General features: G+C 48.2%; 1 protein-coding gene across 6 annotated transcripts in view; it reads right to left on the minus strand.

The window, feature by feature from the left end:
- Nucleotides 1–14,862: 14,862 nt before the first annotated feature.
- Nucleotides 14,863–26,076, minus strand: part of CkIIalpha (casein kinase II subunit alpha) — a 50,069-nt gene continuing 38,855 nt past the window's right edge. For all 6 annotated transcript variants that reach the window (XM_089580324.1, XM_089580321.1, XM_089580318.1 and 3 more), the window contains one exon: nucleotides 14,863–16,410. In XM_089580324.1, coding sequence (XP_089436450.1) covers nucleotides 16,313–16,410 — 98 coding nt within the window. In that variant the 3' untranslated portion in view covers nucleotides 14,863–16,312. The remainder of the gene's footprint in view (nucleotides 16,411–26,076) is intronic.

Genomic DNA, 26,076 nt, shown 5'->3' on the forward strand with positions numbered 1-26,076 from the left:
ATGCCTGTACTTGAGTGGAGCTTTCGGCTTCTTTGCTCCGTCTCAGTCTAGCGCCCATGTGCTTGTAACCATGGAAACGACGCCGCCAGCGTCAGCGGAAACGTGTTACAGCGACCAGGAAACCATGAGAAGCTATTTTCCGGGACGTTGTGGTGACGTGCTCGTGCACGCTGTTTCGATTGGTCTCGCCGCGTGTCGTCATTGGGTGAGTGAAACGGCAAAGAGAAGACCGGGAAAATTCGAGTCGAGGGCAATTTTTTGTTTGCTTGTATTTTGAAAACTCATTCCTTAATAACTCCCGTTCTAGTGCACCGATTCCAGTGATTCTTTTTGATTCGGTATCTGCGTGTCATGAAGAAATCATCTAAAGCATATGAAAAAAGCGTTGCTGGGCCCCTTTAAGAAATCTATCCTTTTATAACAGCACACAAATCTGCATATTCTGAGTGATGTAGAATAAGAAATACCAGCAGCAAATGTGCTGCGCTGTAACGGTCCCAAGTTTCAGTACCTGCAGAAAGAACCCTGAACACGAGTGGTGGGTCCTTCTCAATGTTAGCTGGCAAAAAAAAACAAAAAAAAACAGGCCGAACAAGGAAACAACATCAGCCTATCCGCATCGGCTACTGTGCTTGTCTCTCGTCTTGGTGGAACGATCCAGTGCTCCCGTTTTGTCGAATGCCTGAGGAGCCTTCTTCGTAGATGACATTTCCCGGATGAAAAGATACACATTCAAAGCTACAAGGCTATCAAGATACTTCCAAGGAGGATGACGAACAAACGCGGTGACGGGAAAAAATGAAGTTTGCGCTAATCCCACCTTGGATTTCGTTTTTCTGGCCACTGAGGCCTCTCTACTACTAAAATGTCATGTTAGTGGTCACGTCAAAGGAGACAATGTGCATTCGAAAGAGCGAAAAACAGCAAGAGCAGCTTGGTTTTCAGGACTTAAAAGCAACATAGCAAAAACTAATACGTTTGGAATATATGGTGGGCTATTTAGATTGTATTTTAAACATATTTTGTATAATGCACTAAAAATATGTAGGAAATACGTTCCTGAAATTTCATGCTTGGTATTCGAAATATATTCTTAAAATATGCAAAAAATACCTCACTTAAAGCATACTTCGAGCCCTTTTCAAATGGTTTGGTTTATGGGGTTTAACGTCCCAAAGCAACTAAGGCTATGAGAGACGCCGTAGTGGAGGGCTCCGGAAATTTCGACCACCTGGGGTTCTTTAATGTGCACTGACATCGCACAGTACACGGGCCTCCAGAATTTCTCCTCCGCCGCGGCCGGGATCGAACCCGCGTCTTTCGGGTCAGCAGCCGAGCACCATAACCACTGAGCCACCGCAGCGGCACTTTTCAAATGCATGAAAAAATATGTATGCAGTTTTAGCATCTTGTCAGTGTATTAAAAGTGTATTTTCGGAAATATGAAATTAATTCATCCGAAATATACTTCGATTCTACAAAACGGGCAGTCCTTGTAAACGTATATGTATGCAGTTTTAGAATCTTGTCAATGTATTAAAAGTGTACTCTCGTAAATATGAAATTAATTCATCTGAAATATACTTCAATTCTAACAAACGGGCAGTCCTTTTAAACGTATTTTCAGCACACTTCTAGCTGCCGTTGAACAGTCGTGTGCTCGAAATCGCGTTTCCTGAAATGGCATTTGCGTGTTGTCAACGTATTTGAAGTGTACTTCCGTAAATGCGCAATCAATTCTTCCAAAGAATACTTAAATTCTAGCAAATTGGCAGTCCGCCTTAGCATAATTGCAGCACACTTCAAGCTGCCGTTGAACAACCTAATGCTCGAAATCGAGTTTGGGAAATTGCATTTTGGTTTTGGCAATGTTTTTAAAGTGTACTTTCGTAAATACGCAATTAATGGGCAGTCCGCGCGTAAACATATTTGCAGTACACTTCAAGCTACCGTGGAACAATCTTGGGCTCGAAATGACGTTTCAGGGAACAGTGAAAACTCTCCCTTTCTTGTCGTCCTTTCGTTGCAACAAAGTACTCATACCGCGGGAGCAACGCAGGACAAGGACGAGACAGGACGAGAACGCCTGCGTTGTTCCCGCGCTATGATTACTGTGTTGCAATGAATTAGCAACCTACCCAAGCCTTTTCTGTTCTGAAGTCCCTTCGTTTATGGTAACTTCTAGCAGGAAGGTAATCACCACTTATTTACACTACGTGCGGAGAACGTGATGGCATGGTACCGATTTCAGTCTGGCGATGGTCGGCGGCAGCGATTTTGGTGCCGTCGGCACTGCGCAGACGCCGACCGAGCGCATCGTCGTCGCCTCGGCGACATAGCAACGGTCGGCCGACCCGTGTGTCACACTCAGCCGACCTCACGCCGACGTTGTCCTATCCTGACAGCTCGACGCTGCTGCTTCGTGCGCGCGGCTCGTCTACTAGCTCCGTTGCTGAAGGTGTCGTGGAAATCGAAGTTATCTTCTATTATGGGACGAGCTCGCACTAAAGCGATGTGAATAGTAGGCCTTTTATTATAGCATAGGTAGAGTGTACTAGAATAGGTTATTCTAGTACACTCTAGCGCAGGCGACTTCCGAAGCGCCGGCCGCTGCGGCTTCGATGCGAAAGAGGCTATAGGCCTAGCTACGACCACGGCAACCAGGTAGCAGAAGAGCTCGTCGCCCGGAGCGCCCGCGAGCGATCCCGTTGCCGAAAGCTCGAAACATGAGCAGGCATGCTTTGTCGCTGCTCGAGCAGTCTTTCTGATAACAAGGCGATCTGGTCTTTTCTTGCGATATTTGTACACCATCCCAAGCAGCGCTCAGGCACTACAGCACGGCGGCGAAGTGTGACACCGGTTGCGGGCGGAGCTTGGGTAGTGCGGCGCAGCGATGCTCACCGCTCCGTGTGTCCCTGCTTGCAGCGAGGCGGCAGTTCGCAAGCGACGATCAGTGCGGCGCGTCGGCCAAGTGGCCATATGGCTTGATGAATGTTGCTGCGTGCGTGCATTATTTGTCTAAATAATGATTGCACTCTGAGCTCGGTACTCGCTTTCGGTCGGCGAATGTTTTCGCTCGGCCACCGACCTGCCCAAGACACGTCGGCCGACGGGTCTCGTCGGCATCTTTGGTCGGCGGCGTTGTCACACTAGGACGACGCTTGGTCGTTGGGGGCGTCGTGGTCGTCGTCGGTGCAGTGTGACTGAAGTCGGGGAACGACCAGGTTGGCCGACGCGACCGCCGATCGTCGCCGTCGCGTCGGTATCGGGGTCCGGTCGGCCTGTCAGTTCGACTGCTGACCTATTTCTGACGCAAGTTTCGACTAGCAGTTCTGTTCTCGATCGCCTCCCGATTCGAACACGACCAGTAGGACACTTCTGGGATAATTTTTGGGCCCACAGTCTCTACGCAAAAAACGCCTCACCGGGCAAGATAGTGTGTCGCACTCGCTGGGTATATATAACTACACTGTAATATAACGCAAGCCAAGTATGGCGCTTGTCGGAGCATTTGTTGTTTGCTGAGGCACTTGCGTCATGATTTGCAGTGTAGGTATCTTTGCCGTTCCCATGCCATCACGTGGCCTTATAATCTCATGTACATTGTGATTGATGATAACTGCGCTTGTACAGTTTGTTCTGCACTTGAAGCATTAACCAGTAGACATTTTTTAAGCCGAAGTGGATATATTTTTAATGTATTTAATGTATATTTTTAGTGTATTTCTAATGACATCTAATGTATTTATTGCATATTTTTAGTATATTTTTAATGCATTATAAATATGCTAAGCGGGCAAAAATGTACTTTTCACGCATTTTAAAGAACGTTCAAAATATTATTCGTAGTATACTTAGAAAGTATTCGTATTGCAGTTTAATTAAGCATAGGGACAAAAAGATGCGAAATAAATATGAAATTAATACAATATGTTTGAAATGCATTTTAAGCACATCCTCTTTTTCGCTATCACACTAGGCCGACGATCGGCCGATTTCAGTCTGGCGATGGTCGGCGGCAGCGATTTTCGTGCCGTCGGCGCGTCTGTCACCCTGCGCAGACGCCGACCGAGCGCCGATCGTCGCCCGACGAGCGCATCGCCGACCCGCGTGTCACACTCTGCCGACGTTGTCCTATCCCGACAGCTCGACGCTGCTGCTTCGTGCGCGCGGCCCGTCTGCTAGCTCCGTTGCTGAAGGCGTCGTGGAAATCGAACATATATTTTATTATGGGACGAGTTGGCAGTAAAGCGATGTGAATAGTAGGCCTTTTATTACAGCACAGGCGACTTCCGAAGCGCCGTCAGCTGCGGAGTCGATACGAAACCACCTAGGCCTAGCGACGACTAGGGCAGCTTGGGACCAGCGCACAGTTCGTCGCCCGGCGTTGCCGCAGGCGGTGTCGTTGCCGAAAGATCCACTTTTGCACAGGCATATTATCGTTGCTCTAATCTAGGAAGCATCCTCTCTGGTTCACGGCTGTTTCTTATTTTCTTGTGCGAACGTGAAGTACTACATGTGTACGCCGAGCATGCCGGCCGGCCGGCCAGCCTGGATCCCGTCTGCCGGCGTCATAAAAACGAGCTGAAGAGTGTTCTTGACGTAAATATTAAACCCTGTGATAAGAAATGTGAAAAATGTTTCATTCCTGAGGATCGCTGACCAATACTGAGCTGTTGGCAAAGGTAACGACTGTAATATGAGCAAACTTCTTCCCACAACCGCCTCGCAGCTGCCGCTGGCCTGACGTTGGGGTCCGGCTCGCCTTGCGCCCGCTCGCTTCGTTGCTGAAGACGTCGCGGAAATTTACCATACTATTATTTTATTGTGAGATGATGCTGTTGACAGTAAAGCGATGCTGCGACTCCGATGCGTCAGGCCGTGACGTCACGGAGATGCGGCGGCGCTGGAGTCAGCAGTGACTTTCGTTGTGTAGGCAAAAGCTGGTACCGCGTGCCTTGGGTATGCCAGGCTTGAGCGTTTTTGAACGCATTTTGCAATATTCCGGCGAGTTGTGGTGCGGGTGGTTGAACCGCAATGCTGAAGAAAGGCAGCGACACAAGTTTCCACAAGTTTATCGCATTTAGATATGGGCCAAAGCGATGAGCAGCGGCCGTGGAGCGGGAAAAGTTCGGCGACGGATCGGCTGCCCGGCTAGTGTTGCATTTCTGCATCGAAATATGATAGTTTGCGTCTCTTAATCCGTATTCTTCAGTCGTGCGGCGAACAGTGCAAGAATCAACGTATGCAGCTTGTTCGCGTTCTGTTGGGCTCTCAATGAGAAGTCTGGACGCGACATTCCATGTGGGTGTGACCGTAAACTGAACGCAGGAGACCGCGTTCAGGTGGCAATCACCGGACTACGTCCCGGGCATCTCTTAGCGCTAAAAAAAAGAAAGAAAAACTGCTGCTGCTAGTCGCCTTCAGCATTCATCGGGACACTAAGCGCGACATTTAGAGCAGCACTGTATTCCGGTAGTAGGAAAATACGACGCGTAGTTTTTTTCTCTATTTTCGCTTCCACGAGCTTCAAAATGTACAGTCTTTGTCAAAAGTAACCAGGCCCCATGGTTTGCTTCTCATTCGTATAACAGAGCCCTCACGGCTTCCCTAAAGATCAAAAAGTTCTTTGATGGCGAGAACAGGCGTTCTTCTTACGATACAGATATTTAGAGCTTGAGGGCTGACATAATAGCTTTAATATACGACTGAGAAGGAAAACGTGCAGCCTACTTTTGACAAAGGCTGTGCGTTTTTTCACCACCTATCCTTGAAAACGATTAAACGTCGCTAAGGTATCGGGAAAATCATGCAGTGTTATTTCCCATATATTACCTGAAGTTTACAATTGTTGGTCATTCAGAACCTGGCGAAAACAGCAAATACCGGACCAAAAGCCAGTTATCAAGCAAAATAAGGCCTGCAAGCAGAATGACTTAAAATATTTAGCTCTGCAGAGCAAACGTAACTTTGCTTTAGCTCAAGGTAAACTTCTATCCATTTGCCTGTGCACCTCTGTTAAAGCCAAGCGAATAAAAAACCATTTTTTCAGACATTACCAGTGAAGATCGCATTTTCATGACTCAGTAAAAGTAACTGCATGACTTCAGTGTCCAGTAGTGCTCGGCGTTTTCCGCAGTGAAGTTGCTAGTCAAGAGCATGCAGGCACATCACAAAGGTTCGTCATGGGAAAAAGCTGCCTCGTGGCGTGCATCCCGTCGTCCTTTTTGCAGTTAGTGATCGGGTATGCTGTATCGCCCCAAATGTTGAGACTGCAGACCTGTATATCTCGTGCCTTCTCGGTTTCATTTAATAAGTCAACCTAGCCGACCGCCGTAGCCGCGCCGTTGCTGCCAAATATAGGAGCGCAGAAGGAAGCCTGTGTAGCGCTTCGCCATGTAATTCCGTCTGGCCAACAGGTAGAAAAAGTGCTGAACTGCTCTCCGGTCACCAACATAAATGTTTCTAACCGCAAGCGACGCTCACGCTTTGAAATATGCGCGTACGCGAGTTGGTTTCGAAGGCAGCATCGCTTGGCGCGGGGTAGGCATGCTACGTTTTTGCCATGGAGGAAGGAAAACTAAGGAGAGGCCCTTCGTATTCCCAATGCATTGGCAAGAATGTGGCGGAAGTGACGTCAAAATTTAGGCTTAAAAAGTCGGGCCACTAGCAACGTTGTCGTTGTTGCTAAGAAAACTCGGGCCACTAGCAACGGCGTACGGCGTCGTTAGCGTCGTTGTTGCTAGGGGCCCGAGTGTTTCGCGGTGGCGGTGTACGGTCTCTCGGCACGGTGTGTTCGGCCTTGCCTGTTAAAGTCTACATGCCTGGCGTCGTGACGTTACGCACGCATCTAAGATTGCTTTTAACTGCAGCAAATAACCGCTCATTTGATATTTTCTTCGTCAAACTTGGTGTCGTTACGCGGAGCGATCGATGCATTGAAATGAATCTCGCGAAAAGGTGGCACTCCGGAACCGCGCCTCGACACGCGAAGAAGCGTTGATTGTTTTGATCAGCGAACTTTCGCACCTCACCAAACAGCACAGAAACATGAAGCCGCTCTCGGCGATGCTGAGCTGCGTTTCGAAGGCTACACGGCGGGTGTACGGTAGCCCGATGAGGATGGTGAGCTGAACTATAAGCGGCGCGCAATGTCGTCTTTCTTCGCTTGGCGTCGGAAAAGGTTCACCGCACCTGTGCGCCGGTCTGTGTCTAGGTGCGTGTTGTGGGGAGGGAGGTGTTGGAGTGTAGCGGCGAGCGGCGCGGTTTTTTTTATACCTTTCTTTTGCGAAGCGCTTGCGAGTCGCGCGCAATCCCCGCCCCGTAGCTCGGTGAAGGAAGATAGTGAGGAGAGCCGAGCCAACTTCCGGTTGCGGGCGGCTTCACAAAAAGTGACGTCACGGCCTCTCCTCAGTTCTTTCCTTCCTCCATGGTTTTTGCCTACACCCCGTGTCGCTGCCGACCGCAGCGCCACCTTTGTTTACAAACATGACGCTTGTCTATAGGCCTAGCGACGACCACGGCAGCCAGGCCAAGGTAGATGTACTATGGTACCGTAGGCTGCATAGAAGCCCATACGTTCAAAACATGGCGGCTCATGGTGCGCAGCCAGCGCCGTCTTCGAAATGCGTGGACAACTAAAAAGTGACCTCATAATTAAAACAAAAACGCAACGTTAAAGTCACGTGTTTTAGTGACGTCATATTAGTGACGTCAGCGCACGTGCTGCTTGGCGGGAAAAATAAACTGCTGAACGCCGCGACGCTTCAGCGCGACACCCGACACGAGAACGAAGAAAGAAGACACGACGAGTGCCGACCACCAACGCTATTTTTAGGTAGTCAGTTCTCGTTGCGCCTTTTTCCTTCGTCCTCGCCTCAGGTGTCGCGCTGAATGTCGCAGGTGTAGCGCTGAAGCGATGAAATGTGACGCCGCCAGACAGGTTATCGCTCGCACATCGTGCAACCGCACACCTCTTTTTTGCGTACGGGGGCCCCATGGCCACAGACGATGCCCTTTTGGGGCAAAAGCGACAGAACCGCACCCAACCGAACGAAACTACACAGAAGCGCTGGCAAAAGGGAAAAGCGGAAACTGTACACGAACGATGCACACCAAGAACTCGAGCAACAAGCAACGATCTTTCCTCCATGAGCAACGAGGAAAAAGTAGGGCTAGCAGAATGGTCAAAAGAAATGACAAGGGTATGACATCAGAGCACCGTCAACCTTGGCATCGTCCAGCTGCCATTGCCGCTGCTCTGAGCGAACGCTGTCATAAAAATTTTTACAAAGCAAGCGCTATACTTTCTAACAAAATGCACGCAACTAAAACATTTTAAAAAGGAATCACTGCAATTGTTTTCGAATGCTTTTGAAACACAAAATATGTCCTAATTATTTTCCTCTTCTAGTCGTGTTTGTCCACTCATTTCATTTTGGCGCTTTAGTTCCACCCCTAATTTGATGTCGCTAGCACTTGGTTCTGGACCGCATTCGGGCTCCGGCTTCGCGACCTATTTCAATAGACCTTGGCCAGGCAGCAGCAGAGCTCGCCACCCGGAGCGCCCGCGAGCGGTGCCGTTGCCGAAAGCTCGAAACATAAGCAGGCATGCTTTATCGCTGGTCGAGCAGTCTTTCTGATAACAAGGCGATCTTGTCTTTTCTTGTGACATTTGTACACCATCCCAAGCAGCGCTCACGCACTGCTGCACGGCGGCGAAGTGCGACACCGATTGTGGGCGGAGCTTGGGTACAGCGGCGCAGCGATGCTCACCGCTCCGTGTGCCCCTGCTTGCAGTGGGACGGCAGTTCGCAAGCGACGATCGGTGCGGCGCGTCGGCCAAGTGGCCATATGGTTTGACGAATGTTGCTGCGCGTGCATTATTTGTCTACATAATGATTGCATTTCGCGCTCTGAGCTCGGTACTCGCTTTTGGTCGGCGAATGTTTTCGCTCGGCCACCGATCTGCCCAAGACACGTCGGCCGACGGGTCTCGTCGGCATCTTTGGTCGGCGACGTTGTCACACTAGGACGACGCTTGGTCGTTGGGGGCGTCGTCGTCGGCGCAGTTTGACTGGCTAGTCGGGGAACGACCAAGTTGGCCGACGCGACCGCCGATCGTCGCCGTCGCGTCGGCATCGGGGTCCCGTCGGCCTAGTGTGACCGCGCCTTAATTCTGGTGAACATATAAAAAGTGCTCAGTTAGATTACTTGCAAATCCAGGAATCGAAAAATGCAACAATGAGAAATGCATTTCTTTGGCGAACAGTGCAGGCTTTGCAGGCTCCTTACTCTCTCCTCCTCTCCACGCGCACTCGGGAGTTTTAGAACAGCGCCCCCCCCCCCCCCCCCCCCCCCCCACTTCAATAAATTTCGGGTGCCGAAGTGCGCATGCGCAGAATGCAAGGTCCGCCTCGAGCCTTCGGTCAACGTTAGCGTGCGCCCCAACGCAGCTGCAATACGGCGTCGCCCGTCGCTTCACCACAGATTCGTCGTTGCCGCTACGCTGCGTCTCACGTTCACCGCAAACGAAAGGCGCACGAAGCTTGCGCCTTGCCTGAACTTGCCCGCACCAAAAAATTTTAGTTCTCCTTTCAGCTCCCCAACCTAGTTTCTTCACGGCGTAAAATTCTTTCATTCGGAGATGCATGCCCGTTTCGACGCCCGTCGCGGCCGAGTCAAATACAGCTTAAAGGGACACTGAAGCACTTTTTGTGAAAATCGGGCTGGCAGCGCCGTCCTATAGTTTTTCATGCTGTATGCTCGAATATCGAACCCAAATAAGACAAAACCAAGCGCGAATTGCCTTTTTTTTAGCAGAAATATTCGGCCTGCGCCGCGGGGCACACCGTGAGGCGCGCCGCCTCCTGTGATTGGTCAAAGAGGTCGTGATGACACATTGAGGACCGGATAAGCTGCCGATATGGATTCGGCGCTGCGTTGAGTGCAGATCGCAGCTTTCCGTGGTGTTGTAAAAGCGAATATGGTGACTATTTTTTCCCTAACCTCCAAAGAAAAGGATACTACGGTTTGTTCATTCCAAGTATCACCTGAAACCAAAAAAGACGCAATCAAAAAATTCTACGCCTAGCACAAGCATACGCCAGCGTGAAAGACGCGTATGCATTCCATGCGTAAAACGTACTAGCACAACCTCGGCTCGTATTCTCGGAAAGGATTGGGTGCGAACCACCACCTCAAGCCGATTACCACCACCGGACGCCTCCTGGCTCACCCGAAAGAGCGTGATCTTAAACAAAAGGCCCAAGGCGCTGTGTACAAAAAACTCTGCTCTCAGTACCTGGCGTTGTAGGTTGGGACAACAAAGTATTTCAAGGAAACGATGAAGCAGCACAAAGCTGATGTCAAAATGAGCGAAGCGCAGTGGCCAAGCACTGCGAGACATGTGACCACAGGATAGTGACGCAATTATTGTGCGCTGGAAACAAAGACAAAAATCCGCGCGCAAGGTTGCTGATTCAGTCATGGTGCGTTCAGCAGATGCCGGGAAATATTAATCGCTTCCTCGGAAACGTGCGCCCTTCCTAGATCTGCAGTTTAGGCTCAGTGAGCTGGTGGTCAACTATGTGTGTGTTTAAAAGCCAAGCTGCAACTCGCCCGCTGCCACAACTTGATCAAGAAACCGAGCAAGGTTTCTAAACGTCATGTTTTTTTGCACAAACTTGGTTGGCGTTCATTTCTTTCTTAAATTTGCATCCGAAATCAGACAGACTTCTGTCGAACGCTTTCATTTTAATCGCTTAGTTACGATTATAGTGACGAGACAGCCACGGGTGGAAAAAACGAGATGCCGAATAGCTTCGATGCTTGCCTGGACGCGTCGAACAGAGTCTCGCTGAGCACGCCGGTGGTCTGGCCGCACCTAAGCTGAGGAGAGCGACACATGCTTGAACCTCTACAAAGGTTCTGCAGGGGCTAAGTGAGCATGTTTTTGCTTATAGAAGAGGCGCTTCTTCGGAATCGTGACACGCCTCTCATACGCGCGAAAATCGAAGGAACTGTGTCATGGTTCAGCTGTGCCTTTTTGACAAAAATCTCCAGAGATCACATTAAGGATAAGCTCTGCATGCAGCCGCTCTTACGGAAGTGCTTCGAGCAGAGTACGCTTGCTTTGGTCGGCTTGAATTTTTCGTCACAGCAGCGAGCTCTTGCGCTGCGAGCTTTTGATCTTCCGGAAAACAGTGGAAGACGACACAGTTGCGGCCGCAGTTGTTCGTGGACACGAACGCATAGTAGTACCTCGTGTTGGACCTGATGCTCAAGGTCGGCTGACACGCTTTGTACATCACAACTCATGAAGTACGAGGAACAACGCATGCAGCACGAGAAACAACGCTCGCTCGGGTGCGTCGAAGTATCCCCGGCTCCTCAACGTGACGTCACGTTGGCTGACATGGACGAGGTTTCCCTCTCCGCTGTTCTCCTCTCCTGCGCTCGCGCGGGGGGCGGGATATTCAAGCATCGCGCTTTCAATTGGTGATTGCGCCACTGTTTTAGCCAAAATCGAAAAAATAATTTCCCAGACGTGATCAGCACCGACACTACTTCAAAACCCTAGAAGATTAGGTGATTCGAAAACCGCCTCAGATCCCTTTTAAAGTGAAGCTCCGCCCACATTCAGCCTCAGAGCACAGAATTCCTCCACGAAGAAAAAGTAGACCGCTACTTAAAAAATTTCTTGTTACGTAAACAAGAAGCTTATCACAAAAAAAAATTCTGAGCTTTAGAATTTTGGTACGTGGTTTGTTTGATACAGTCAAACATTAAAAAGCTGATTTCTTTTACAGTTGCGATTGGCCAGCGGGGTAATACAGGACGCCGCAGAGCGCGGCCCAGTGTTAGCAACTGCTGTTTTTTTTTAATACATAGAGTCAGGGCTTTAGCCTGAAGTGGATGGCGGATCGCGCTTTGTAGCCATTTTCGATGCTTGTAAAATTTTCTGAAACGGTCTTTACAACACAAACTGGTTGTAAAGCCCTTGGTCCAAAAATTTGACTGTGTCGCAGCCATACCCGCGTGTAGCGTCAGCGCAGGCTCTTTCCACAAGCTGTCACTTGTCATCCATCGCTCAGCAAAGCACATTCCGGCACATGCAATATGCCGTATCAGCAAAAAATCGCCATATCTGCACGAGTAAGTTACACCAAAAAATGTATTGCGTCCTAAACGCATCCTTCGATTGGCTGACTCATGCTAGGCCTATCGGCCACCCAGTCGGAATTAAGCAGACGAAAGGTTGTTTCTAATGGCTCGAAGTCTGACGGCGATGCATGTGCTGCTCGTATTTTATAAGCGAGATGGAAACGGGAAGAGAGCCGAATTCGCGTGCACAAACTTCGCGGGACCGACGACTTTTCGCGCACATGCATAAAAAGTACACCACGGAAGTCCGCGTTGCGACGCTGATTTTTACGAGTACATTTGCTGCAAACTTCGGGACATCATCAGCCTGACTATGCCCAGAGCAGGGCAAAGGCCTTTCCCATGTCTCGCCAATTAACCCTGCTCTTTGCCAGCTGCAGCCACCCTATCACCGCAAACCTAACCTCGTCCGCCCACTTAACTTTCCGGCGCCACCTGCCACGCTTGCCTTCCCTTGGAATCCACTCAGTTACCCTCAAGGTCCAGCGGTTATCTTGCTTTCGCATTACATGCCCTGCCCGAGCCAAGTTTTTGATTTCGACAAAGATGTCATTAATCCATGCTTCATATTGTGGACCAGCGCAAAACGGACAATGGACCGGGTTCGAACCCGACCGCGGCGGCCGCGTTTCGATCGAGGCGAAACGCAAGACGCGGCCGTGTGCTGTGCGATGTCAGTGCACGTTAAGGATCCCCAGGTGGTCGAAATTATTCCCGAGATCTCCACTACGGCACCTCTTTCACGCCTACCTTCCCTTAAAGGGAAACTGCATAGGTTTTAGAAATCAACGAGCTTAAGAGGGTCGAATGCGTGAAACTTGCAGGTAAAGCATGCGAAGTCTTTTTGGGCTAGCACTTGAAATTGTTAAGTAATCGCCGAATAAAATCGGGACGCCCTTCAAGCTTCTCCGCAGCGCACAACGCCAAGTGGGGGGCCGCATGATGACGTCATTGAAGGTATTGGTATATTTCCAACGCACAAACGCCTGCTTTGAAGGAAAAAAACCAACGCCACCGAAGGCGAACCCTGCCGAGAGTTGTTTCGCAGCGTCTAACGAGTCAGGGCAGGGTGTGGCTGACGACAGCGGTAATTTGAAATCATACCTTCTCTGACGTAATGCAGAGTTTTTCTGCACTCCTCCGGTGCATTGAGGAGAAGCGCAAAATTCAACTGTCGATTACGTCACTATTTTAAATGCTAGTGCAAAAACACTTGGCATGCTTTACCTACAGCCTATATAGATTTGAATCCTTGAATATCGAGAAATTCTCAGAAAAGTGCTGCAGTTGCCCTTCAAGGCACGGTTCAGGTGTCCACCGAGATACGAGTGACAGATACTGCGCCATTTCCCTTCCTAAAAAACCGATTTAAATTTAACCAAGGAAAGAGAAGACGACACGGGCGCTGGTCCACAATATGAATTACTTGCCCAGCAATACGTATTGTTAAATCTATGCTTGTTCTCTCGTCCACTCTGCCTGCTTGCGCTCTCTTAACGTTACACCTGGCATTTTTCTTTCCATAGCTCGCTGCGTAGTCCTTGATTCAAGATGAACCCTTTACGTTAGACTCCACGTTTCTGGCCCGTAGGCGAGTACCGGTAAGATACAGCTGTTATACACTTTTCTCTTGAGGGGTTACATACTTCGGGACATAAGAAACGAATGCCACGCGAGACATATTTGTTATAAGTGGGCTTCAATGAACCGGAAAAAAAAAATTCAGAGGGCACTTGAACGATCTAGAGAGAAGCGAGGCGAAAGCCCTTCTGCGCCACTTTGGCTGTTTCTGTTGCCTATTAAATGCCGTTTACGGGTGGCGCCACCAAGCGCAGTACGGAGCGCCACCAAGTGCCGGAACTGCCAATTAATGAGTAATGAATGCTTACGACATACTATGCCGCAATGAATTCAGCGATTTCTGGTTACGGCATTACACCACTGACGTCATCGGGATGATTGACAGCTATAGTGTAACGGACGGAATGATGAGCCAAAGGCGTTCGCCGTAATATTTTCAGACGGCGACAACTACGGTTATATCTGCCCGAATCGATGGCGCCGCCCGATGTGAAAGCAGCGTTTGAGGGTTTGGCGCAATTTTCCCAATTTTTATCAGGTTGGCGCAGTTTGGCAGAAGGCTGGAATCGGCGAGCTTGTTTAGTTTCCGTCCTCTAGGAACCCTGCACATGACCAACAACTGCACTTTCTCCCACAATCATGGTAGGATGCAATGGAATGTGTTCCTTCGTTCGACTTCAACCGAATGCTTTCATCCATTGAATTAAAAGCGAATGGAGTTTCCAAGAATGCACAAGCTGTTGGCTTCACACTGCCATGCATTCTTTCTTTCCTCCAACTTTTGGCAAGGCCATCCGGCAGAACCTTATGCACTTTACCCACCTTCCCAGCATTAGGTGCACTCCTTCCAACTACCCGATTTAACACACCAGAAATGCTCAAGGCAGTCATAACTGCCGGAATAGAGTTTAAACACAATGGACTACCCAGCAAATGTTACACATCCTTTCCCAAACAGAGAGAACAGGCTAAAAAGCTATAGCTTTAGCCAGTATTTCAACGCACGCTTGCCTTGCTGGTCCAGAAGAACACTGCTGGCATGCACGACGCAAGTAAGGTTGACCAATCACATCTAAAATAGCAAAACCCAAGAAAGGCTTTCTGAACAGCAAAAGCTAGATTACTCAACTGCAATTTAATAAAGGCAGGTACAAACCAGACAGGACTCTTGCAGGGTACGAATGTCCTCAATTTCACAAGAGTTCTCAACTCTGCTATTTCACTACACCACAAGGGTGACGACTTGGTCCTGTTCAGCTTGTCAATGCCAGTCTTCGTTCACAATTTCATTAGCCAAGCGCAAACGTTTGCACATTGCAAATTATATCCACATCACAATCGCAAAGATTCTTTAGAAAAGTCTGAACAATTGTCAGCTGCCCATTGACTTTGCAACGGCATCTGCATAGCTGTGGGAGGGGGGAGGGGGTAAGCATAGGCAGAAGCTCGAGCTCATCGGCACTTTCAAAACTCTTTGGAACCGGCCTGGCAAGACACTTCGCCTACACACAAAGCATTTCACAACACTTGCAATCCCTGCGTAACACACACACGTAAATAAAATAAATCAGACATGGGAAATGTTAAAACCTACAACCCGTGACCAGGAAAAAAAAAATGAAGGATAGTTTATTTGATGTTGCTTGCTTCATCCTCCCACCGTATGAAGCCGATATCACACACACCAGCTGGCAGATGCCCATTGCAATCAAAGCGCACACCAAAATGAAATGGATCAAGTTCACTCAGTGGCAGGGAGAACAAAATTTGCACTTGGGAATATCAGTCACACGCGATTTTGAACACTGTGCTGCACAGCAAAGCTAAGCATTTCATGATGGCAGCAATGAAGATCAGGAGCAGAAGGAAAAGGAGAGGGAACCTGCAGCAGAGTTCTGTGCGCACACAGCCATGTCGCGGATGCATTGTGGAAAAAGAAGAAAAAAAAGGGGGGTAGTGGGGACAGCACCACACAAGCATGGCTGCAAAACTATCAGAACAATCAGTTGTGCACAAATTAAGCAGGGGAGGAGGAGGGACATGGGCTCATGAGAGGAAAAAGGAGGGCGAGGGGAAGAACAAGAAAACAACAACAAAAAGACTAATGAATGAGTCCTGCATCTACACTCTAGTTGCACACTCTTGCATGACGCTCGAAACAGCTAGTTTTCTCGCTCCATATGGAGGTTGATCACATGTGCAAACACGAGACACAAAAGGGACATAATAGGTTTGGCTTGAGAGGGTAGCAGCAAAACAACGAAAATCAAGGGGAGGGTGGTGAGGAGCCTGATGGAAGAAAAAAGGGAGGAAAGTAATGGTGCCTAGCCCACACCCTGGTCCTGACAGACTACAGTTTTTTTTTCATCGGTTAGAGGGCTGCTCCTGGTTGCAGTCCATGCTGGGACTGGTCTGCTGACATGGGTGGTGGGAAGAGGGGAAGGAAGAAGCCATCATAAATGGCGAATGCTGGGCGGCCAGCACGGCGTGCCGGGTGCTCCCTTCCGCCTTCCCAACGGCAGGCGCCCACTCCCCAGGGGCAGTCTGCTTCGGTGAACCTTGCCCCCTATGTTGAGGTGGTACTGCCCAGGGCAGCTACGCTGGGAGACGTGACCGGCGACGTAGGCAGCACACCAAGGGCATTGGAGCCTACAGGAGCGCCGCCTGCACACAAAGAGAGGCTGCTGAAGCCACTTCCATACAAACAAATGCACCGACATTGTGCTGGAAACAGTTTTTTCCAGAAGAATCTTGGCACTGGAGCAACATATTTCAGAACAATAGAGCCCAGCTAATCCGACCACAAAACAGATCTCCTCTTTCAGAGTGTGCAACCATGCTCCCAGTGATGGTCCAGCCAATTCAAGTTCTGGAGGAATCTTTGGAGCAAAAAAATATCCATTTTGGAGCATCTTTGTATCACAACATTAATCCTGGAGCAATTTGGGAGCAGGATGAACGGAATAAAGGAGTCACAAAGATGAGTTTGCTCCTAATGTGATAAGGTTCATCCATATGTAGCAAGGAAGAAAAAAAAAACAGAGGAAGGTGTTCACAAAAAAACAGTGACAAAACATTTTAATAATGCTCACACTGTCTTGCACGCAAGTTCTGCCAAGCATGCTTGACTAAAGGTCCGAAGAACACGTTCACTAGAGCTAATCTTTTTTTCATGTTAGCTCTACAGTTAAACCTGGTCATAACGAAATTAAAAAAAATTAAGATTTTTTGCTACATCCAGGTTTTCCTTACATGCGGTTTTCACTAAACGAGTCAAAAGGGCACTGCAGAATGGAAACCAAAATGAGAAATAAACATAGGTGCAATAACCTTGTACACGTTCACAGAAAACAGCGTTGCTCAAGAGTCAAACGTGGAGCAACCTTTCGCGATCACTGTGGCAGCAGCTGCTGTCACCTCCACCGCGGCTCGCGCAAGGCGGGGGGCACCACGACCGAGCTGGAACGGAGCGCGCGTCGCCACCGCAGGCCAACTGCAGAGGTATGTTACATGTTTCTTCATCACATGTTCCCTCGTCCGGTCTTCCCCTCGCTGTTGACCTAGGAAACGAGCTCCTCACCTTGCGCCGCTGCCGCTCTCCTCCGTCCCCACTCCCGACACGACAGAGCTATCGGCGCCGGAATCATGCAAGCAACCGCACAGCAGTGATGGCCGCGTACTGCTCATGTCATTTCTTTTTTTGCTATGCCCTATTGTTTTTCGCTGCTTTTGAGCATGAACTGCTGAAATGCCACGTAGTATGATGTTCCAAAAAAGAAAGCGCTGGAGATGCTATGAGGGACGCCGTAGTGAAGGACTCCGAGATTGAACCTGCGTCTTTCGGGTCAGCAGCCCAGTGCCGTAACCACAGTCACCGCGGCGGCGCTGGAGATGCGCTCACGGTAAAGCCCCTAAATAAACTAAAAGTAGCGACATCTCCTCCCTCCTCCTCCTCCTATGCTAGCGCTCCTTCTCTCAGCTTCTCCCGGGCGCTGACGGTGGCGGCACCTAGGCCGGGAGAAGCTAGCAGACGCTCCCAACCGTCGCCTTTTGGCGCCCGGCAGACCGTGCGCCCGAATGAACTTTGAGTTGCATTTTCTGCCTTGGCTTCGGTCAAAATGACATCATGAAATGAGAGATTGAAAAATCAGTTACTGTAATAACTGCCCAGACCAACGTTGCACTGCTTTACAGAAACTTTTTGTTCTTTGATCGCTTTGACTGCGGAGCACACGTTGGAAGTGGCGCGCGCGAGCGAGTTCGCGGCACTAGAGCCCCACCATCGCTCGACGAGTGGCTTTCTCGTCGCTCGCGCTTTGGCGCGCAGCGGACCACGCGCCGGCATGATTTTTGTTGCATTTTCTGCCTTAGATTCGGCCGCATTGAGATTGTGGCATGGGAGATACAAGGCACGAAAAAAAATATAGAGCGTGACCTTTCATAACTGACTCCGCATTAAAGTCCATGAGGAGCTTTTCAAATGTCGAACTTTGGAAATGGTCTGGATCATTGCGCGTGCCCCTGCGTTAGTGATTCATTTGACACCACCTATCCAGGTTACATAGCTCCACGCAGCGTGATTTTCGCAGGAATTCGCGGCAGCGACGACGGCCTAACCACAAAATGTCTGAAACTATGTTTTACACAGGTCCTTGCTTGCATTCTCAAGTATTATCTACGCAGATATCGAGTATTCAAGCGACAGGTGCGTTAATGTGCCTAGGCACAGTAACGCCCAATTTAGGTTTAGAACCCTGCTTGAAAAATACGTTCAGCAATGCGTGCAACATGAAAGCTAGACCTTAATCGCAAGCAGCATGAGCAGCAGGAGCTTCAGCAGCAAGTACCGCACCTTTGGTGTCGAGTTCGTGAGTGAAGGAGTGCAACTGTAACAAAACAAATACGTCTAGCGATGCGTTCAACATGAAAGCTAGACCTGCACCGCGAGCAGCATGAGCAGCGTAGGCTCAAACAGCGAGTACCGCCCCTTTAGTACCGAGTTCTTGAGCCCAGGAGTCCAGCTGCAGCAACACAAATACGGCAAGCAATGCGCGCAACTTCAAGCCTAGACCTGCATAGCGAGCAACGTAAACGGCGGGGCTCAACATGCAAACGAGCCTGCGAACGCGCCCGACTGCAACCAAGCCGACACGCCGCGCAATGCGAGCAACATTAAACCTGCACTTCAGCACGGCTTTCGTACCCGCTAGTGAACGAGTCTGTTTAAAATCATGCCAAACGGCATTTAGTGCGAAGAAAGACTGCAGACGCTGGCGCTTCACACCAAATCATCAGAAAAAACACGACTGACAACTGAAAAACGACCACAGAAAACGGAGCGCGACTCCCAGCCCCGGCAATGGCGCCGGCGTCTGCTGCGGAGCCAAAAAGCGCGCGCTAACACGTGTCTACGGCGCCTCGGCCAATGGGAGGCTTGATTCTCCGGCGGAGCGCCAGGAGAGGAGGAGTGTCGGAAAGTTCAAAGCTTTTCGCTACTTTTGTTTCATTGAGGGGCTTTAGCTGACGGCGCTGGAGCACGATGCATTGTGTCAACTGGAGCCGCCCATGATCGGCGTTCGTCTCATGTCAGTTCATGCTTTATCATCACGAAACTTTTGCGTAGTTCTGCCAAATTTTGAGCGGCTCAGCACTAACAGATAGATGACATAGCCAGTTCATTACATCAAGGTCAACCGCCACAACACCTTTGCTGAGGTCTGAAATACACGTGCTTCAATGTGGGCGGCGCTGGAGAATTCACGAACTTCGTAATATCGAGGAATTAGCTATAAGGAGGTTCGTTACATCCAGGTCTAACTGCATCTCAATGCTTCGCAGAATTTTTTGCAAGTTCATTAAGCTCGCGAAGTAAATCATCAAGGTCAAAATTCCCTTGTTCCAACAAAGCCTGACCTCACTGGACCTACTCCTAGCTTTTGTTCTTCAACCAAGATGATACTTCTTCAGGGTTGAATGACATGATGCAACCTTCTGATGCGTCAAAATGGAGGAAGGAAAATATCTGAGCAGCAGGTCAAAAAGTATGCCAGAAGTCACGCGGTTCCAAAAAAGTATGCCATAAGTCATGTGCTTCTGCAAGAGCTGCTGGGTGGCTTTGGACGACGTCGCAGCCGACAGTAAAGCTAGGTGCAGCGCTGTCATCTGCTGCTGTGCCTGCTGCGCACGCGCAAGCACACTGACGGTGGACAAGTAGGAAGGGAGCAGGCTTCAAAAAATGTGACGTAACCGCCTCTCCAGAGTTCCTTCCTTCCTTCATGTGCACAAATAAATTGGCTGCTAAATTCTACCACAAGGCAGAGCCCAGCAGTGTCCTAGGTTGCCAACTACGGATACGTTTTAGTAGGTTGCCAACTGAAAGCCTGAATTGTTCCAAAAATAGTTGTTGTCTCGTGACGACATCTTTTTGGTGCAGCTAGGTGCAATATTGATCAATTTCCCCCTTTTGGAGCAAACTGGCGCAGCAAAATGTAAATATATCAGAATGGCGCAAATGGCGCAGCTGGAGCACCACTCATGCTCCTCTACCTAACACACCCCATACTGCCCAGTCCTCACTGCACGAACAATGATTTGACCTGAAGCCCTTGTGTTAGACGTTGGAAAGGGCACCAATCTCAACGTGTCTCGTGCTAGCTGTCCTTCGCACCTGCTTAGTGAATTTCACGCAAAGACTGGCTGTGCCAGCTGCAGTCAGCTCAAACTCGTCCCATGGAAGTCAAGGGAGCTGCGCGCCCTAACCGCTGCACGCCGCCGTACCAGCTACGGCACATGCGCACCGTGGCTAATGCGAGCGCAGACACCTCTCAGGTACAGATCAGGGCACCATGCGTGCGCCTGCTCGCGTCAGCTGCCGCGCATGCGCAGACACGCAGCGCATACGCCTGGCAAGTTTCCATGGCTTTGGCTACGCGCAAGCCACGGCGACACCTTGGAAGATGGCACACTGGTCCGAAACCACACACAGCACGTATTCTAGGAATGTTATTCTCTAGAGATCAACACCAAGAGATTTCGAATACCAAACATTTGGATGGAATTGAATACTTTACTATATGGCCGAATATTGATAATTGCCGAATATGCAAACACCCTAGTAGGATATTCCACGTGTCGGTTCATGAACTATTAGGTATTAAAGTTTCACAGCTGAAGAAAGCAAAGACATTTGACTTTGTTGTTTTAAGGGCCAATAGAAGTCTGTCGACGGAAGCACAGTTTAAAATTAAAATACAGCAAAAGGACAAGAACAGATTTGGAAAATTTCGACACAATGTGTCCTAGAGCATTACTCAAATAATAAAAGAAAAGTAATGCGGAATCTGGTAGTCAGTAGCCAAAATGTCGGAAGTCAGCACAATACCCAAATCATCTCGAGAGGTGTGTGAATGGATACGAGAGCCACGTGACATTCCTCTCCGCTCACTAAGATTATGAATTAGGGATATCATCCAAAAGTCAAGTTTTGGTGCTGAGGGACACGTTTGCTGACCATGCATACTCAAGAACTGTACTGTTACTGGAGTGGAGTAGATGCTGTGCACTGATGGGGTCACTACTGTAAAACCCTTGTTCTGGTTGGCTTTGACTACCAGTTAGTAGCCACAGGTACAGAAAGATGCATCCTTGGAAATGCTGTTAGCTGAAGTGTAGGCTGAAGCACTCATTTCATTTTCCGTTTTCCATGGCATACTCTCACAGCTTCTCATGTGATATACTCCACTTCATACATCAGATGCAACACAGTGAAAGGTATGGAAGTAGTCTGCACGAAAAAATAAGAGAAGTGCATTACTCCATGCTTGTTTTGAGGCCGAGCTGTCTAAAGCATGAGAAAGTGACAGCGTATCGTCAGCAATAAGGACACATGTAATCAAGCTCATAACCAATGTATCATGTAAAAAGATGGCAGGCAAAGCATGCATTATTTTCCGCTGACTATACAAGGAACGCAATACTTTTTGATTGCGTATGTAGTAAGCACAAACAACTGTGCTAACTTTGACAGCATTGCCCCTGATGTATGAAACAGAGTATAGGTGAATTTAGGAGAGAAATCTTACTCCAACCAAACTCTCATTCAGGGCTCTCCCCAGAAACTGTTCATAGGTGGCCATCGAAAAACAATGAGGAGGGGTACACAGATTCCTGACAACAGACGTAGAGCAACCACACAACGCAAGAGACTATTCCTGCATTTCAGACTGCTAATTACCCTTTAAGCCTCTGATTCTTCAGCTTGAGGCAGACCGATGACTTCTGTTTGAGGTGATTTTTCAGTTGTGCCTTGATAAGTCACAGCTTACTGCGAGCGAATGGAGCTCAAAGTATGAGCCAGCTAGGTGAGCCGTAAGAGGAAACACTTCCTTAAGGTCAAGCTACAAGTCTGCTGCTGTCAGCTTTTGCAAGCACTCACATTTAAGCTCAAAGTTGATGAAAGAAATTCATTCTGCCAGCATGTTCTGAGTATAGGACTTGCAGAGAGTAGGACAGCTTTTATAGAGCACTGGCAATTTCGATTCCATTGCCATCCTTTTGAAGCTGCTGCAGACAAATAGAAAACTGCCCAATAGAGGGCAGTTTTGAAACATCTATGTTCTACTAGCTTGTTGATTAACGTACTTTTGGTGCCCTGGAGCCATTGCTCCATTTTTCTCTGACTGTCACCTGTTTGTAATGACTGACAAAAAAGTCCTTAAAGGTGCACTGAAGAGGAATCTGAACTCGTCTTTCTGCCGCGGGAACTTGATCTACACGTTCGGAGCATTCTTAGAAACTACGATCTATTGCCCTGTGTGGCTGATTTTCCTAATTAAATCGAAGTAACGTCCGGCTCCCGCCTTTTTTTTTAAATTCTCCCTCGTACGGTGGGCAGAGTCGACCAACACGTGGAGTGCCTTGCAGCCAGCTCCGTGGAGGCTTTGCTTTCGCTTTATTTTGTTTTTTAGGTTTCCGTGAATAAATAGTTTCATTCGCAGATAATATAGCCGCAAAATTAGCCCGCAGAAATAAAAATACGCGCGGACTATTTGCTTCTACGGACTATTACGTATTACTCCGCCGATGGCAGAGCGGCAAGCCGCCGCGGGACTGGCTGAAAGGCACTCCACGCGTTGGTCGACTCCGCCCACCGTACGAGGGAGAATTAAAAAAAAAAAGGCGGGAGCCGGATGTTAATTCGATTTAATTAGGAAAATCAGCCACACAGGGCAATAAACCGTAGTTATTAAGAATGCTGGGAACGTGTAGATCGAGTTCCCGCGGCAAAAAGACGACTTCAGATTCCTCTTCAGTGCACCTTTAAGCTCTGAATGTTAGCCTGCATTTCCAGGGCCTTTATGCACGGTTTGGAGAGTACTTGCAGAAGGTCCACATGCAGTGATACCATCTGAAGTGTTCTTGAAAGCCTATCCACCGATGGGAGAAACTCGCACATCATCAGTAAGGTCCCCACAGACTTCACATCCATTACTAGCTGCTGCAACAGATCCTTAGTCTTACCAACGTGTGTAAATGCTTTGGCTGCCTGGCACGCTGCTAGGTTGAGCTGTTATAGCTTTTTTTTCTCGATAAATTCACAGCTACATCCTTTTTTCTTGTCATAACAGGTGCACCATCAATTCCAATTCCGCAAAGGGCATCAAAGAGCAGACCCTTCACGGTCATAAAACCTTCCACCCACAGAGCAGCAATGCTGGTGGCACTAAGAGCTAATGTTCTTGCACCGATCAGACATGGTTCGAGGCTGCCCAGTACATCAATTATCAAAAAGAATTTCGCTCTTAATTCCCCACTGAAAATGTATCTCAGTGGATGACCAGTTAGTTATATGTTAGTTATATGGAGTTTTATGGCGCATAAGCAACTGTGGCTATCATGCGCCAAACGCAAGGTTAGATGATGTTATATTATGTGTATAGATGTCATATTATATTAGATTTAAAACATTGGCTTTCTTTAGAAACTTACACACAAGCGAAAACTCGACGAGTGTTTGCTCGCCTAAAAGCAATGCGGGATGAAATGGAATGTGTTCATTGTAAAATACAGTAAAAAATTTTTCCTAAGTTCTTGGAGATGCAAACAAGAAATTAAAATGTGATTTACTGTGAGCTCCTCACCACACATTTCACACACGGGTTTGTCTTTTTTTGTTAATAAGAAGCTATGGATGATGTGTGTGTGACCTATGCGTAAACGACATAAAATTACTTCTAGAAAACGCTCTTTATGGCGGCATGCTTTCCATTCTTTTAAAATGGGCTTTACAGTATGCAGCTTGTTGTTTCCTTCATTTTCCCAAGAATCTTGCCATTTAGCTCTCAGTTTGCTACGTACTAACTTCATGTAATCCCTAGGAGGCAAATTCACATGTTTTATTTCCATGGTTCTGGCTTGTGCAGCACACACGTCTGCTCTCTCATTGTCCTTAATGCCAACGTGACTAGGAACCCAGCAGAATTTTATAACATATTTTTGTGTTATGACCTTTACTATGTTGTGTATGACGCTTCCTATCAGTGGCTCCGTGGCACTTTTGGAGTTTAACTCTTTCGTTACCACGCCACTGTGCTTCGATCACTGGTGATCGAAAAATTCGAAGCACTACGGCAGCGCGACCGCGGCCGCTACGGACTTGCTGAGTCATTCGGTTTGTTGTTCACACATTGAACTTCAACTTCCTGTTAAGTTTATATTTTTGCCAAAAAGCGGAAATTTTTGAGACGCGTTTGAAGTTGGGGGTGCGGCGTCGAACGCTCCGAACAAGCCGTCATCATCGGGAATGGCGCTCGCTCAAAAAAAACCCCGTTCCACTCAATTCTGCTGCGTTTGCACCACATATTTTTGATGTATCGATTAGCACGGACCCTCACAACGATGCTGTATCGTCAGGTATTGTTTCGAAGCTCAAACTGGGCAACGAGAGCCCAGAATGCTCGCCTGTGCGTTCAGATACCTCGTTCGGTCTGTTTGTGCGAACCGAAGCTCCTCATTATAGACGTTACGGTGATGTGGCGCCATCTAAGTCGCCATCAGAGACTACAGTTTCGGTTTCTGCGTAGAGTGCATTTTTCCCATGACGCGCAAATTTTTGAAATGCCCTTGAAGCGGAGGGTACGGCGCGGACGCTCCGTGCATGGCGTCGGGTGCGCGGACGGCGCGCGCTCGGAAAAACCTTGCTGCGCGCAATTCTACTGCGTTGACTGCAATTATTATCTATGCTACGAGTAGCAGAGTCTCTGGTGACGATTTTGCATTGTCGGATTTTGGTTCAGATGCTATAACTGCGCAAACCGATCCCGGAACGTTGGCCTGATAGTTTCGCTTTCTTTTTCCTGTCCGCTTGTGCGGGCGCATCTGGTTTGTTCAGACGGTTAGTTCCATTTTTGGCCTAGTTCGTAATTTCCCCGTCGGTCGTGCATTTTTGAAGTGCCCTTGGAGCATAGGCTTATTGTGACATAATACGCGGTGAAAATGGCGTCGCGTCAAGGTCGGGCGCGTCGCGCGCTTGGAAGAGTCCCGCTGCACGTGATTCTTCAGCCTCTGCAGCTGATTTTCAAGATCCTCCGAGCGGCAGTGACTCGGACGAAGATGTTGCAACGTCGAATTTCGATTCTGCAGCTACATCGCAGCTATACTTATCGCATACTATATATCGCAATATCGCACCTATACTTTGATGTGTTTTATATATATATTTTTTTCAATTTTTGACGTAAATTAAATAAGTTTTGACTTGTATTTTTTAAACCACGCTTACCAAGCTTTCGTTTGGTGCATAACATCACAGTTCCAATTTTTTTTTGTTAGACTGTAAAAATCATATCAAGGGCACTCTCAAACGAGCCTTTTCAAGAGGCATAAAGAAAAAAATTCTAGCTCGAAAACTATTCAAGTTATAATTTTAAAACTTTAATGCCATGTTTTAGAAAGAATTTGAATTTTTTTGTCGTTTACTGATTTTTTTTCACAGCATTTCAAGCAGAATGTGTTCAAATTTCATTATAAAGCACATTCTATCTCAATTATTGTTATGCATTTTATATAATTTTATCTATCACACTTTTTCTAAAAAAAATTTTTGTCTGAGACATATGAAAAATGGTCGTTTTCCCGTGGTAACGAAAGAGTTAATGCTGTAAGGACGCTCAGTGAATCTGTATAAATGATGCTGTTTTTGATGTTTTCATTTGTTATTTTCTGTACCGCAACGCAAATGGCATAACACTCAGCGGTGAAAACTGTAGCACATGAGGGCAGTCGTACTGCATTTTTATTTTTTCCTTGTATTACTGCACTTCCTACATGAGC

The sequence above is a fragment of the Amblyomma mixtum genome, chromosome 3 (genome assembly GCF_055824585.1).
Source record: "Amblyomma mixtum isolate Tamu chromosome 3, ASM5582458v1, whole genome shotgun sequence".
In the NCBI taxonomy this organism is placed as follows: Eukaryota; Metazoa; Arthropoda; class Arachnida; order Ixodida; family Ixodidae; genus Amblyomma; species Amblyomma mixtum.